We start from the raw sequence: 17,051 nt of genomic DNA, 5'->3' as shown, positions 1-17,051 counted from the left end.
TTATTTCTTTTCTGAAAAATGTCTAGTGTGAAGTGTTTAAGATCCTGTAAAAACAATAAGACTGGCATATAAATAAAACACCGGTTAAATCATAAATAATTTTGATACTTGGGAAATAAAAACCTTATTACCTCTCCTCCGATCACAGGTACTTTTTATTCCAAGTGCAAGAATAATATATTTTAGTGCTGAACCTAGAGCATTTTATTTTGCGGGTTGAGCCCTATAAAATTAATAGCGTCCAAGAATCATACCCTAAGATGCACTGTTATTTATATGCAGAGAATGGTGGCTTATTTACCCAAACATTAGAGTGATCCAAAATGTTCAGCTAAGCAGGAACACAAAATATGATATTATATTATGTAAATGGGTTTGTGATACGCTCCGCTGGATAATAACTTCCAGATGTCTCTGTAGCCAGAGGCTGACGGATATCAAAGGCAGGTTGGCTGGGAGGGGAGACGTGCCAGCTGGCGAGACTGGCTACTGCTAAGTGTAGCGGAAGGTGAAAGCTGGTATTTCTTCACACTCACTGGTTTTGTTTGTGGACTAGTGAAAAGTCAGTGGCTCACAGCCTTGTTTTCACGAACAGAGATGGGGCTTGGGGGACTATAGGTATCCCAGGTGTCCTGTTCTTTCCGTGAATTATTTTTTGACCTCTTTTGTGAGTAGGGGTTGAGTTTATCCTGAGTCTCCCAACAAATGGAAGGCTCACAAGCCATGGACTAGCAGTGGCAGGAGCTCATAGACAGCCACTAGCTAGAGAGCTGTTCTGACTTCTCTTTTATTGCCAGAGCTAAATGCAGACAAGGAATCTCCCTGAGCTCTCAATGCCGTGGTGTAAATGGAGTTAGTCAGAGCACCATACAGCCTCACCAGTTTGGAGTAAGGTTTCCTAAATCTGTTTGGGTTTAAAGTCTGACAGTCCCCAGGGGTTTAGCTACATGTCCTCTTCCGAATGCAGCAGGTTGTGTTCACCATCATTAAATGCAATGATCGACTGAAAAGGGATTGGAAATTACTCCTGTAAGATGCGACTGAAGTCACTGACATGGACTTCAAGAAAGCCATACACCTGTGGAGCAACCTTTGAGAAGAAAGATCTTTGCGCAGTCCTTACAGATGAGACTGCGCCTCCTTCAACCTCGCATTGCTTTCTGAGAGTTTGACCTGTCATCTCAGTGAAAGGCTTCTAGTTGACTTCAGTATGTTTTTAATTGACTTTAACTGATGTAAAGTTACAAAAAAACCCTCCAAAACCCCAAAAGAGTGGCAAGGGGAATTGTAGGGTAGGTTCTGCCACTGCAGTTAATCCTCAGCTCATCAATGTGACTTGCTGATCAAACTCAGAGGGGATGGTCTCTGAAAGACTCTTCCCCGTCCTACAGCTGCTCACAGCAAATATTGTAGTTGCACTTCTCAGCGAAAGAAGCATTTGTTAGCAGAAGACACAATGGCATTATGATTTGCCCACGTTGGCGTTGTGCATACATACGTTGCAGTTATGGGCCACAAGCCCATTGGAAGAGACACTGGACAACTCAGAGCAAAGTGTTGATCCCGGGTTTGCAGAACGTAGGCTTTAAATAATACAGCTAGCACAGCACGCTTTACATCGCTTCATTAGCAAGCTCTAAAAAATTCTGCCCTAATATGAATACTAAGGCATTAGATCATACTGAATCCAAATTCATAACAAATTTACATCCCAGCATGGTCTTTTCTCCTGTTGTTTTTCTTCATCCCACACTTTCTAATCACTTTTTCTCCTTGAAGTTGAAGGTTTTCGTCTGTTTTGGTTCAGCTGTATTTCTCTAGCTTAGCAATGTCCTAAAGTAATAGACAGGCATAATTACTAAATTATCTGGCTATTTTATATCCTCGTTTAATTGTCTGTCTATTGCCAAAGACCATGCTCACATGTTCCATGCTTGGTGTTTGATCCTGTTGTAACGAATTATAAATGTCACCATGTAATTTTCAGAATGGAGAGTGGATTTAATTTTCCACTGGGCATGTGTTTCATAGACTGGCTTCTGTTCTGCTGCAAACGCCCGTCGTCCTTTTGCCATATGTAAGAGGGTGATGGCACCTCACAAAGGCAATGGGAGGGAAGCCACCCTAAAGCAGTAGCACTGGAGGTGCTCGTTTTGATTGTGAGAAGGACTGCAGACAGATTGTGTTCTGATGACACTACAAAAGGTAGAGGAATATTTTATCTTTCGAATATCTCTGCCTGAGATTCTGGAAAGCATATGGCCAGTAAGGCCATGAGAGAAGGAGCAGTTGTTATCTCAGTGAAAACTGTTATTCAGCAAAAACAGAATTGGAAGCTGTATTTTATGATTAATTTAAACTGGTGTCACATTCTGCTTTTCAGTTGAACTTTAGATCCTTGCAAACTCAAAAGTACAGGAGAGTTTTCTGGGGCTCATGGTTGGTTGTTGCTGTTATTTCAGAGATGATCTTGGATCTTTCAGTCAGAGATCTGAACAGTTCTGGCATTTGTACTCACCAGACTTTGTTACTGCATTTGTCTCACAGCTTTTAAACAGCAGAAAACATGTACAACGTATTTAAACAACACCAGAGAAATTAAGGTCATGAGAATGTGTCGTCAACAAATGAAGATAAAAAAGAGCTGTTGTTTTAAAAAAAAATTGTTGTTGCAAGACGCTTTTGAAATTCTACATACCAAATTCAGAGTCATGTTGATGATTTATTCTAATGTAGGAAAACATCATCAAGAGTGACAAGCAAGCTAGTCACTGTCTAGTCACCTGCCAGCGAATATTTCATAAAGACAAAAAGGCTGGTACTGCCTTGCTGAGCTGACACTAATTATTTCAGTATACATGGAGCTTTGGGATTCGTGTTAATTCTCAAGTCTGTCTTTAGTTCAGACTCATTCCACTGTGTAAACTCAGCAGAGCACAAATTATTTGACCATCCTTTCATAATCTGTCCCCACGCTCACTTGCCAATTATATAAACTGATCCAAATACCTGCTCCCAAAGGATCCCCATTTAGGAATCACAAGCCAATTAAAAAAAAAGGGGATATCCACTTTTCTGTAGCTCATGTCTGGTAATCCTATTTCATGTTGACATTCATTTCTGGGTATCTTCTTTAGATAACATTGTTTTCATCAGTGTTCAGAAAAGATACTTTTCAGGTGATAAAACCCTTTTTAAATGAAAACTCTATCAGATAGAGCATCTTGCATCCCATAGGAAGGATGAGCTCAACAGTACCTACCAATATCCTGAATAGCCCAAGAAAGTCTCCCACCGCCGCATCATGATGCTGTTTCTTTGTTCATTACACGCTTAAGTGAGTATTTTTAGAACAACATCTAAATATTGAACAGTGGTATAGTGATCTTGCAGCAGCTTAGTGACGATGTTGTTGAAGGTGTATAAAACAGCATTCAGGCAAACAAAACAGCAGTCACCTTAGTGGCAAGAGTTAGCATGAGAGAGGATTTGAGAAACGTGGTTATGTGTGTGACTGAAAAAGACCACATTTGTCTGTTCTGTGAAAATTCAGCTTTGGAACTGGCTCATTTTTAAGGTTTGCAGTAAAAATAGCTGCATTTTTGCACAAATGCTCCCAACCATTGCAGCCAGTGGATGTTTGCCCTCCACAGGTAACACAGATCGGTGCCGTGATTGAACTGTACGAGTGGCCTCCTTGCTGCGATGTCTAACTTTCGGCATCCAGAAGGTCCACACAGCTTTGGAGCCACCACTTAGTTCCATATACTGTTTAGATTTCATATACTGTACAGTTTTTAGGTGACTGCCTGCTTCATTACACTTCCAGATCAAGAACTGAAATGTACTAATAGATGGATTTACATCAAACTATAAACCCCAAAGCAATGATTTCCACTGAAATCAGTGCCTACAGATAACTGCTTGCAAATGTTTGTAGGACGTTTGAGTTTGTACGTTTCAAGTAAGACTAAAAGTGACTGTGGCTTAAAATTGCAGAGGCCTCAAAAAATACTTTGCTGGTTTTTCATACGGTGTTTTTGGGTTTTGGGGCGTTGGGTTTTGGGTGGGGTTTTTTTGAGAAAAATAGCTGAAAATCGTAAAATGCAGAGAATAGTGTTCCCACTGGATCTTACCTCAAATGAAGAGAATGTGGCTTACAATCTTTCTGATTTAGGAAAGTTTAAACATTTTCTGGTGGGAGTACAAGTCACCATATGGTAAAAAAAGCTTGTCTTTGTTAGTTATCTTTTCTACGGACTTTCCAGAAGTAATGCCTGGAATCCTAGAAGGCCACAAAGTGTTTAAGTATTGGGACTGGGTAACCTCTGAAGAGCTTCTCCAAATCTACATTTCATTGATTCATCATTCTGTAAGGCAGAAGTTTTCTAATAATGAACCAGACTCTTTAAGTCAAAACCATGGTCTCACCATTTCCATTTTTATGCCACAGCATTTTATTGTGTCCAACACCAAAATATATGCATAGTTTAAAAAAAAAATCACAAAGGACTCAAAAGTGCCCCAAATAATGAAAATTGTTTTCTAACTGAGATGTGTTTGGGATTTGTGTTCAAAACCCAGCTCTTATAAAAAGGTCGTTCCTCATGAAGCACTGAGAAGTTGAACTAATTCACCTTTGCAGCCATGGAGCTGACTCTCCCCCTGGTTGTGGTTTGGTTTGGTGGGATACATCTGCAGAACCACAGACTGCAGGTCACTGTAACGCTGTTAATGCCAAGGAGCAGGGTAACTTCACGCTATAAAGCTGGGCCCATGGCATAGGCTGTAAAGGAATTCTATCCCCTTTTTTTGTGTTCTGGTAGGTTGCATTTACTAGAAATTTGCAGAAACTTCTTTACCCCAATGTGCTGCTAAAGCACCCTGCAGCTGGTGTAATGAAGACGATATATTCTGGGAGGCATCTTGATTTGAGAGTGACAGCTCCATATATTTGTGAAAATGAAGTGGCAGCGGAGTTGCCAGTAAAGCATATTGTGTCTTTGTGGTGCAGAAATATATCATGTTAATAACAATAATTTCCACAGTTACATGTGACCATTTGCACGCAGGGAAGCGCCGCTGTTGGGAGAAGTCCTAAGAAGCGAGGAAGAAACTAACTGGTTTTGCTTTCTTGTTTCCAAAACAGCCAAAAGGAAGGAAGACCGTGCCCGGAGAACTGGCGCAGCAGCAAAGCGACACTCTGCTCCCGTGGCGCCAGCATCAGAGTGCTAACGGCCTGCGGCGGCAAAAGCGAGACTGGGTCATCCCACCCATCAACGTGCCAGAAAACTCCAGAGGACCCTTTCCACAGCAGCTGGTTCGAGTAAGTTAAAAAAAAATATAGGAATAATAATAACGGTAATCTTGCAGTGGGTCTAGCCAAGTAGTAGGTGTGGTCCAAGCTCATGGCATGGGGAGTCTGGCTCGAAGCACAGGCTCTCTGCTCTTCCTCCCTTGTGCAAGAAGAGTTGCCTTTTACACGCTGCTGAAGTCCGTCTTTTCCAAAGCGACTTGCCCCAGTTTTCCCTCTCCCAGCTGAATGGCAGCCTAATCGCCTCCTTCCAGCCAGTCCCTCAAGAGATGCTGGCGTTGCTGCCAAGATGGCATTTTGCCCATGCTGTCATCCAGAAAACGGCTGCAGGTGTAAAGCTGGGCTTGGTGACACCCAGCGAGGAGGGGGTGCTGCATCCTTCCCTTCCTTCGCAGAGCCGGAGTACAGATGCGTGGTGGGGCTCGAGGAGGCTGGCTGCCTGCCGCTGCTGCAGATGGGTCCCTCTTCCTCTCTGTGTTGCTAGCTTCTTTCTTTACAAGGATGATCTCTGAGATCAAGTTTACCCATGTGGTTTTCTGTGATGATTATTGGACGACAGGAAAAGAAAAAGAAGGGAAAAGGGGCCTTTGACAGACATACTTGGTTGATACAGTATTGCTGTTGATAAGTGTTAGCAAAATACAAATGCATGTTGGTATCCCTCTTGAGGGTGCTGGTTTCAGTTTTTGGAGCGGTAGAAAGATTAGCTGTAAAAAAAGAATTCCCTGGCAGACTTTTTCAATTCTTCCCTTGGAAGAAAATGGTGACAGTTATAAAATTTCAGAACTTATTTTGAGCAACAGTGGTGTGTCATTGGCATCCCTTCTCAGGAAGTTCACCTAGTCATCTTGAAACAGTGCCTGGATTCAAATGAGTTGTCATCATTACCTGTTTCACACCGATTAGCTGATACTCTTCCGCCCATGTCTGGGAGGAAGAAAGGAGCTTGCCGAGTCCTTTAGAAATTCAGGTGAACCTTGCAATGACTCATGCAATGACTGAAGGTGCATGTTCCCAATTCACCAAGTATTGGGTAATTTGAATTGTTGGTGTCATTTCTTTGTGCAATTAAGGAAGTATGACAAGGAATAAAAGAGTAGCAGGTGGCAAGCGGTTTTATGTCTGTCCTGGAGAAACAGGGAGGGAAGCCAAGGAGTCTTTGTGTGGTCAGCAGTGCTAGGTATGGGGTGACCCATTAATGTGTTGTCCTACTAAGTTGAAGAAATGTGTGAGGAGGAGAATAACCTGATGTGTCAAAAATATCTTCCTAAATCAGATTAATAACTTAGATTAATTCCTGAATTCCTGTGAAAAATAAGTAGAGTACTTGCAAAAGGAACTTAAGCCCTGTCCCACTCCCTGCTGATTTCTTTTGGGCTTTGATTAGACAGCGAGAGGACAACTTGGCAGCACCTCACCATGGCAAATCTGTTGATTTATAAGGACTGAAATCTCTGTGGCACTTTTTCTCCCTATGGTCTGGAGATGAAACAGAGGGACTCAAGAATGCAAAACTCCAGTATTAATGAAAGTGACAAATAATAAATCTTATATAGGTACAGAAGAATTGATATTTGTCACTTAAACTACCAGTAACCCTGGAAGGATAACCCAGCTGATGGAAATACAGAGCTCCCAGATTGTCAGCAACATAGTGCATTGCAGTTTTTAAATACAGATGCTAGAGGAAACACTGAAAGTGAAATAAAAAATGGGGTGGGAAAGAAAGAAACGGCTTACAGAGGGCTGCTTTCCTTTTCACCTGACATATGGAAAGTATCGTAATGGTAGGGAAGATCATACAAAGAGTGCAACTTGATTAAGCATGAGACTCCTGATCTTTCAGGCTTGGGTGAGTTTCTGCTCATCTGCAGCATCTGGCCGGTTTGTTGGCCCCTGAACATGAAGCTTGGGTGATTCCTAGCAGGAGTTACAGCTTCCTCTGTTAGACTTTGCTCTTTAATTATCCAGAATAGGACAAATCAATGTCTTCAAAGACCAGCACTATCTGATTATTTCCATCCACATAATCTTCGGATTGCCCTGGAGCATTCTGCTGTCTCCTAGATCTAGGTAACAGTTTTGATCTCATTTCCCATGCTCTTGCTCACTGGGCGCTGAATATTTTTGTGTCCATCTGCTCATAAACTGGAGCTAGAAGTGCGCAGCTCAGATCCCATTTGTACAGAAGGAAGTCTGTCACAGTTTTCTTTGCTCGTTTATGTAAAGCATTCAAACCTAATGCTAGTTCGTGGACACCGAACTGATTTTTGGTCCGGAGAGCCCTGCTTGAGCTTACGTTTTATAGGTATAAGTAATGGAAACCAGTCCCTACATTATGGTATCTTTGGTTCTGGTTACCTCTAAGGGGAGGAAGGGATGGCATGAAAAATCTGAATATTAAAAAACCAAAAAGCCCTACCAGAAGTACGTTTTCATAGTACCGCTTCTGTTTGCGTTCTTATAGGTCAGACTAATTTGAAATGCATAGGCAAATCTTTCGGGTTCCCCCTACTCTTGCTTCCTATTGTGAAGGTAGAAATTCCATTTTATGGAAGTTGATTAGTTACTTGTCAGTATTTTTAGCAAGGCTGTGCCTGAATGAAGTTTAAATCATAGCAAAGGTGAATGCAGCTTGATGGGAGCCACATACCTCGAAATGCAGCCTGGTCTGGTTCAGCTGGGATCAACTATAATTCTCTGCTCATTAAACCATTTCATTCTGATAAAATACATTAAATGAAAAAGTTTTTAAAAAAAAAGAAAAAAGGAAGACATCACAACATCATCCCTGTCAAAAAACCCTCTGTTAATTACAGGGTTTTTTCTTTCAAAGGAACATCCATGTCTGTTCATATGCATCAACCACACTAACTAGGAAATGTATTTCAGAAAAATAATATATAAAAAATAATAATAGGAATTTCTGATTAGGTTTGGCTGCTGAAAAGATTTACTTATTCTTCAAAGAGCTTAAGTAAACATCTGACATGTATAAGCTAAAAATAATTTTTATTGGTATAAAAAATGTTTTGCAAATTTTGCTTTTCTCTTTGAGCTGAGAAAACAGTTATCAAATTTTATTGATATATGCTTATTTATTTTGCAAACATTTCTGAAAATCTTCGGTTTAATTTCCTTGCGCTTCACTTCCACCTTTGTATTAGGAATAATATTTTACATGCTGTGAAATATTTTACTGTAGTGAGGATAATTTCATTACTAATTGTCAGGTACTCTCATTATTGTAACTATGAGGTCCATAAAAATGCCTATTAAAAATACAAAAACAATATGAAATCCCCCTCCTTCTTCAAGCAAATGACTCATGCAGGCACACTGATCAACTAAGATAATGTGTTAAATAGTTGCGCCCTTGCTGAGTACCATCTATTTTCTGACTGACTCATCCTTTTTAGCTACATGTGTAGCTAATTCTTAATTATCTATTATCTAATTATCTGTTAGCTAATCTTGTATTTCATCCTCTTTTGAACTTCAAAAAGTATTTCAGTTTTGGATCCACATGCAAGTCTCTAGCTTCTTCTGACAGGAATCTTGAGTCAGTTTTCAAGGCTGAAGTCTTGACCAATCTCACTGGGCTGCGTGAAAATCATTCATTTAAAAGACCGACAGTCTTCTGCAGGACCAGCCTTTGGTCATGGCATGCTTAGATAACGGGCTCCTCTATCAACCACTGCAACAGTATTCACCTTTATGAATGCTCCAAACTTCCAACTTTATCCCCAGGACCTGTCTAGAGCTCTTATGAGCCGCCTGTCTCTAACTTGATCTGCAGAGACCCTAATTTTTCCAGCTTGGCTTTATTAAGCTTGGAACTGAAAAATGTGGCATTTCCCCATTAGATCCCTTACGATAAACAACTTGTTCATTCTCATTACACCAGCATGAAAATCCACTGAGGATGACCGAGACAGGATCTTGGTGCTCTTACAAACTGCCTTGATTGCGTGCTACAGGCACAGCATGCTCTCTCATATCCGAGCGCTGGTAATCTCAGACACAAGAATACTAGAAGTAATCTAATGTGTATAACAGGGAGTAAGAGGGAAGGATGCATTTTATGTAAATTTAATCAGAAAGTCCTGAAGTGGTTTGGAAAGTTGGCAGAATACAATATACCTGAAGACTCTTGCGTTGCTTCTTAGCAGAGGTGTCGTTGATTGGTTGGGTTTCGTGCAGCACAGTGCATGTTAATGGAGCAGAGAGCTCTTCTTAGAGCACTAGAAAACCCCGCGGTGGACTCATGGATGGGTTTAGCACATGTTAAGCTATACGGTGAAATTAGATACCTCGTATGAAAAAAGTTGATAGCACACTCAAGATCTCCACAGCCTATTTGTGTGCCGTAGCCCAGTCCTGGCGCAAGAAATAGGTGTAGTGAGGCAGTTCCCCAAAAGTCTAAAATCCCGGTGTTGGAGATACACATGAGGTATACTGAGCTGCGAGATCCCCACTGGCTTGGACCATCAGCCCTCAATATTGCCATTTCCTTTGCTTTTCATGGCTATTTCAGCATGCACCTTGCACTGTTTTAAATAGTTTATTGTAGGAAATCCCTCATGCCTCCTCTATCAGCCACGTTGCTTACTGCTGTGAAATTGGCAGTTCAGAATCTATTAACTCCCAGCTGCAAGACAGATGGCATCTGTCTGTGGTGAGAGAAGGTTTGTTGAGAAAAGGCCTGGCAAATGCTTCCCAAAGGACATCAGACCTTACTTTTCCTGAGAGAGATGCAGACAGCCTTGATTACAAATAGGCCTAGATCTTCCTTGCTCTTCACGGGGACAGGTGTTTCTTTTGCCTTACCAACCAGAAAAAAAAAAATTTAAAAATGCTAGTTCTGGCTTTCGGTACATCTCGTCTTTGGTACCCCTGCGAGCGTCGCCAGCTGAAATTTGGAAATTAGGTGACATGGTCTTTATTATGACAGTCAGACAGAAGGAACAAGCCCAGAGGGTGGAGAGGAAATGTGACATTGCGCACGTTGTGTTGCTCTGTAGAGGCACAGCTCTTGGCTCGTGACTGTGATTTCACACCACAAACCAACCTGACACCAAAGAGAGAAAGATTAGCGGGAAAATGATTCATTAAGCATTCATGTTGCCAGGGTCTTGGCTATGATATTGATCTGTCCTCTGTGTGTGTGTTACCAAACCAGGACTCGGCACACTTCATTCGGAATGAATGGAGAAAGAGAACTACAACACATTGCTACTTCCTTGACACGTCCATTTGAAATTTCTTATAAACATGCAGTTTAAAGCAGGTTCCTAAACATATACCCCACTATATATATTCCTCAAACTACGTTCCTTTGTTTGCCTTCTCCCTGGTGTATGAAGATGTCATTCTTATCTCCAGCGTTTCACAGAAATAGAAGGCCAGATCCTGATGTAAATTCATGCGTCTCTGCCAAAGCCGGTTGGGCTACACCAGCATATACCATTTGGGAATCTAGGTTGAAGAAAGCAGATGCCCAGTGCTTTATGGGCTGTACATGCACGCGCACACACAGCATTACGGATTGAAAAGTGCAGCTACAGCATAAATGCTCCATTTGAAATTCTCTTACAACAGCATTCAAGCCTATACTGTAATTATACATATTGTATTTCCTTGTATTCAGACCCATGGGGAATTTATATTGTCCTTGCTAAAGCCAGAGGGACTGAAGGAAAGCAGTCATTTAATGATTCAGCTGTCTTGGGCTCTATGATTTAATCAATCATATGAAAGAAATTTTTAGATTCTTTGTGTTTAGAGTTCTCTTGTCTGAGCAGAAAATGTTCCCTTTTTGAATTGCTTTAATAGCTGTATTTATGCAGCTGAAAGTTCCTTAAGAAATGAAAGTAAAATCAAATTGCTGAGAATGCCTAGATAATTTATCGGAGAATATTCAATTAGAATATATTAATATTTTAGATTTCCATCATTAATTTAATATTCAGAGATTTAATTTAGTCGTTGAATTGCTGTAGTGCCATGCGTGGGTAGATTGTTAGGCTGAGTGCTTAAAACACCTGCCACAAATGGGTGAATCTCACTTTGATTCCCAAGAGCACAAATGCCTTTCTACTGACATAAGTCTTGCAGCAAAAACTCAGACACTAAATCTTGCCTGTGCTCTGCATTTTTCCATAATTGCAGAATGGAATAATACAATCTTCTAGCAGAAATAAATGCAAGAGCCTTATTTATTTATGCATTCAAATCCAGACTGAGGGGGAATTTGGTGCCTCGTGGTTCTGAGTTTGTCGGTGTATTACTGAAGAATTTCATTTTGCCAGCTCGGCCTTGTTACTTACTCAAGGAGAACCGTCGTAAGTAAGTTTGGGATTTTAAGGTGATTGACACTCTGCAGACAAATACCAAGGACTCCCATTGCCCAGTTCAGCTGAAAATACTGCCCTTGAGATTTTGCCATTTTCCAGGATGCTTTGGGAATGGTGACATGAGTGGAAAAAAGCCCCATTAAATCATAAAGAAACACTAAATCATAAAATGCCATGTCATTTGGAAGTGATAAATTTCCATCAAATATAGTACCAGTTGCATGAAAGAAATAGAACTAATTTTGAGTTTCCCACACAACATAAAAACTGAGATTCTCAGAAGCCATTCGCAGCAATGAGACTCTGCTCCCACTCCTGCCGGGAAGTATCAGCATGAAATTTCAGAAGTCTTAAAATTCATTGAGAATATTTCTGATTTTCTTCAGGTTGAAGCAGAATCTTGGGATGTTACTTTTTTTGTTGATTGTTTATAGTATGGGTTAAAGTCAGGTTGGGGTCCAGGTGCCATCATTACGGGATCAGTGTTTGTGCTAGGCACTTGGTGTCTTACAACGTACGTCTGCGTATGTAGATGATTAACATGGTACAAATCCTGGTCAGATTTGTGCTAACACATTCCTAGAAAGCAAAGGCATCATGTAGCTACCAATTTTGGAAGCATGAAAAAAAGAGAAGTTCTGAAGAAGGAAGGACAGTGAAAATCTGGAGGACAGCAAAAATCTGGGGTGCAGCGAGTCAAACCGAGAGGGTACTGGGATAACAGACCTTTGGTCTGACCTCATGTGTGATGTTTTAAACTGTTTTGCAGTCATTCAGAATCCCCATGAGGCAGTGGGGTGGGATGTACTAGCAGGTATTTGTGACCCTACCACCAACTGCTACTTGTTAAAAATAAACAGATAACAATTGTAAGTTAGATCCGTACGGTCTTTGCTTAGGTATTTTTCCATAAAGGAGCTGATCTTTTCAACCTCTTTGCATAAGTGAGGATTGTCTTTCTTTCACAAATAAGAAACCGAGGCAGAAAAGATAAGTGGCTTTGTTCAGGACCGCAGAGCTGTTGCCGTGGCCATGAGCAGCATTTTCCAGTTATCAGCATCTGGGCCTGAACTTGGGTTATTTGAAGAATCTCATAATGGACTCAGGTTTTATCGAGCATTCAGAAATCTTTTGTTGATGGTTCTATTCAATCACTTACTTTTGTGTCTGAGTTCAGCTGCTACATGTGTGCATCGGATCTGCTAACGTACAGGCTTGTTTTTACAGGGATTCAAAGGTGCTTGTCCGCCATGATCCAGCAACTAAGCAGCAGCTCCCTTCCTCTGCTGGGTCTCAGTCGATTCCTCCACCACCTCCCCCATCCAGCCCTTACCTTTTAGCTCCCGCTCCAAGTTCACCTCGGGAGCAGGGAATGTAGGAAGCACAGAAGGATAAGTACCCCTTGCCTTGAACTGTCGTAGCAGGCATACTGCAAAATAGTTCATCAATCACTCCAAAGAGTATTTAGCTGTAATACCCCATTGCACATATTGCAACATATCATTACATCCCCATCCTCTCCAGAAAGTGAGATAACTGTAATAGCCGCTCAGTATGGCTGTCATTATGTGTAGAGGCAAAGACAGGAAGGCATAGTCAGAGCTAATGTACACAGCTCATGAAAGCTATTGAAAATCTGTAAAGACAGACAAAAACAGTGGGTTAATTTGCTAAGAAAAAAGCTTTGGTTTTGCTCATGCCTTTTCCAAAGAAAAATAGTAATAATGAAAAAAGCTGAGACACGAACACAGACAAAGAACTTGCAATCTGCCTCTTTGCTGCAGTTCATTATTTAACGCTCATCACCGACATTAGTAATAGGTTACTGTGGGACTTGGCTTCCTTGATGAGTTGAAATGGAGTCCCGAAGACATAGTGGCGCTGTGTGGGTGTGAGTTTGGATTTGCAGAATGATGGTGCAGATATAACCTTGACAGCTAGGCTGTTGCTGAAATTCACTGTATCAGGCTGGAATGAGATAGGAAGCAAAAAACTCATCCACGCTTTTTCTTTCCTTACTATTCCATATGTTCTTGCTAGTCTGCACCGCTGAAGAATTAATTTCAGCACCCTGGAATTTGAGATGTCAGCTTTTAAGATTTTAGAGAATTTTCTCTTGGGCTAATTTTAAGCTTTCACTGCTGCGGTTAATTGTTTTATTTATAACAGCTGTGATTTTCAGTGATAAAGGTGTCACCATCTAAATCCTTTCTCAGCTGTCTCTAATGCAGACTGATGAGAGGTGTAAGCAATGGTTATGTGATGGGGCAGCAATGAGTGGATGTGCAGCAGTTTACCACAGTTTCGTTAAAGGCCCTGTTTCTTTGCAATTTGTTCTTTCCCATGGCTCTTACCATATTTTTAATAATTACCATATTTTTAATAACATTCATATTTGTTGCTAATTTCCTTAATTTAAAGGACATTTTCCTCCTATATGAACAGTTAGACAACTTAAAAAACAAACAAACAAAACCTTTCCTTAAGGGAAACATTGTGCCCAAGGCAGTTTGGGTATCTGCAGATGGTGCTGAACATTTTGGCCCTTGTTCAGCAGGGATTTTAAGTACGTGCCTAAATTTGAGCCTTTAAGTAGCTCCAGTGGCTCTTCTGAGTCTATTTAGTGACTGGAAGCTGAGGACATGAATAGTGCCTTACTGGATTAAGACCAAGCATTCAGCATTTTGCGGTACCAACCTCTTTGGCCGTGCTTATAGTTTTTCTTAGATTCCCAATTTTATTTACATTTCTCTGCATGTACTGCAAGCGCACAGAGACCACACTTCCAGATGTACGCACACATCCAAGCCTTTGCATGCATCATGCAAGCATATTCCTTTTTTCCTAACAGACACCAAGCCAGAAGCCTGCCCTGAAAAGCCAGCCAGTAGACCTTGGTTTTGTATTTTTGATGCTAGGTAAAGAGAGCTGAATTTCTTTTCCCTCTGTGAACCAACAGCAAGTCCCCTAAAAGCCCCTACAGCAGCTGGGCAGGGTGGGCTCACGCGTTAAGAGGGACGGGGGTTTGGCCGCAGGTGTGGGAGGTTTTGTCTTCCTCTTGGTGGAGAAATGAGGTGTGTTTGACTGCAGCTGACCCTGACTGTGGGTGCTCTGTGGAAAAAGCCTCTAGGAAGAGCAGGGGCTGTTCACGCTTCATTAAGGATGAGGTAGACGTGCTGGCGAAGGACTTCAAGGTGAGTGACTTTTCAGAGCGTGGCGCAGGGCTCGGCTTGAAGCGGCTGGAGGGGAAAGCAAAGAAGCTCCTCTGACCAAAGCTCAAGTGGCTTGTGTAAAAGAGGAAGCTAGCAAAAGAGTGAAAATGAGGATTTGGTGTGGTTTGTGGTGTCATTTCGTTTTGACGGAGGGCTGCTGAGAGTGCACTCAGCCTGGCGTGGCCCTGCGCTGCACAGGGGTGTGCCTCATCACTGATGCGTTCCTGGACGTCGACAGGCAAGTGGGGAGAGAGCGGCTGGGGGACGAGGAGTCAGCACGGGCTATTATTCCAGTAAGATGACGTTTTAGAAAACTCTCACATAACGTGTATAAGGAGTCTCTTCCCTGCCTCGGATCTGTGCGTGGTTTCTGGCATGTGTATGTGTATATTACATACAAGAGATATAGCTGGGAAAAAAGTCACGCAGAGTATTCAGCCTCATCATAATGAACTGCCTGGGGGTGCCCTCCCCTGGCAAAGCTTTACCGGAGTAATTCCACTTTGGGGATCGGGTTTTGGAAACCAGGACTAAGCCTCTGTGACTCAAGTTATAAACCCCTAAAACCAAAAGTTTCTAGTGGAAGTATTAACAGACCCTTAAATGCCGCAGTGCTGGCAGGCATCTCTGGGACAGTTCACCTTCCTGACTCCTTTTTTCTCTCGTGATCTCCGCTCATTTTAATCAAAACATTACATGACCTGAGGAGGTATTTGTATCTGTACTTGGGTTTACAGTCCTTTCAGGCTGTTCTGCAGTTGACTTATTTGTTTGATTTGTGCTTCAGGGCTTTGTGAGCTATAACATTATTTAAGCAAATAAGCTCATTTTATTGTTGTAAAAAGTGGGGCAGTTTAAGGAAGGAGAAAGGCTCTGCGGGCTTGTTGTTTCTGTGCAAAAAATGAAAGGCACGCATTGTGTTGTGGAAAGATTGGACGTAGGGCCCGTGGTTTGCCCCTTTAGAGGAACTGGCAATCCGTGGTCCTCCAGCAGCCCCCTCCGCTAATGAAACTCCTCGGGGGGAAGAGGTGGAGCTGCGGTGCCGCCGTTACTACGGGACTATGAAAAATTCAGTGGAAATGGCCACTTCGCTGTATTTCCAAGTTACTGTGTGGCAGCTAAAAGGCAGGGTTTCTGACCACACCGTAAGCTATTCGGGGTTATTTCTGAAGCCACATCACTGGAAGGGACTGTATTAGTAGAGAGGGGGAAAGAAACTAAGAGTAAGGATCTGCACTAAAAAGTGTTGCTGGTTAATCCACAGCCTTCTGAAGGGATTTCTGTGAGTTGGAAAACAAAAAGAAATGTTTGGCCAGCTTACGTTTTCAATGGTGTGCTTTGCAGTGAAATGATGACACAATTTACTTACCAGTAAATGGCATTCAACTGCGTCTAACAAAAAGAAATTAGAGTAGAAGAATCAGACATCATCAGAGCATAAATCTTTTACGGAAGATTATAGCAGTTATTTATTATTTGAAAGCAAAGAATTGAGAAGCAAGGTGGCAGTTTTCTTTCAGTGATGGGAAATGCACCCTCTAATGTCTCCATGGAAGAAAGAAACTGCTGCACCAAAGCATTCACATTCAGCTTGATGGCAAAAACACTATTCGTTAGCATCTGTTTTTGCAGGGAAACTCCTGTTAAGAGAGGAATTTAAATATCGGAGGAAGCATTTCCAACAACTGTCTGGGTTTACCGAATATTTTTCAGACAGTGTTATGTTTATGGCGCAGATTTTTGTATGCTAAAGGAAAAGGCAATTCAAAATTTATGAAACAGCTGCTGTGTCTTTTGAGCACCTAAGGGACAGAACGACACAACATATATGTATTTCTGAAGTCATTAAAAGAAAAAAAACTTTCTGTTATTCCTTTTGAACCATAACCTGTGGTATCTGCAAGTATTAAAATGTTTTCTTATAATTTTTAATTAGACATGAATACAAAATTTAACATTCAGGTATAACATGCTATTAGGAAATCATCTCTTTTTATTCTCTTTCTTTATCCATGCAGTTGTTAAATGTCCCCCTCTCTTCTTTAACCTCTTGTTCCTAATGAGACTTCCTCCTTCTCCCCATGACTCTTTATGTAAGCAACCTTAGCTCTTGATTAATCAGTAATTAGGGAAGGAGTCATACTGATTTCAAGTCTCTAGTATGATACT

General features: G+C 41.5%; 1 protein-coding gene across 1 annotated transcript in view; it reads left to right on the top strand.

Moving 5' to 3' along the window:
• CDH4 (cadherin 4) overlaps window positions 1-17,051 on the top strand; it is a 464,357-nt gene that overhangs the window by 296,500 nt on the left and 150,806 nt on the right. Inside the window, exon 4 of the mRNA XM_059827099.1 lies at window positions 5,150-5,326. Within this exon, the coding sequence (XP_059683082.1) occupies window positions 5,150-5,326 (177 nt within the window). The remainder of the gene's footprint in view (window positions 1-5,149; window positions 5,327-17,051) is intronic.

This window comes from Gavia stellata, chromosome 20 (assembly GCF_030936135.1).
Source record: "Gavia stellata isolate bGavSte3 chromosome 20, bGavSte3.hap2, whole genome shotgun sequence".
Classification (NCBI taxonomy): domain Eukaryota; kingdom Metazoa; phylum Chordata; class Aves; order Gaviiformes; family Gaviidae; genus Gavia; species Gavia stellata.
Note: the sequence above shows the minus strand (reverse complement) of the source record. Positions and strands in the feature narration are given on the sequence as shown.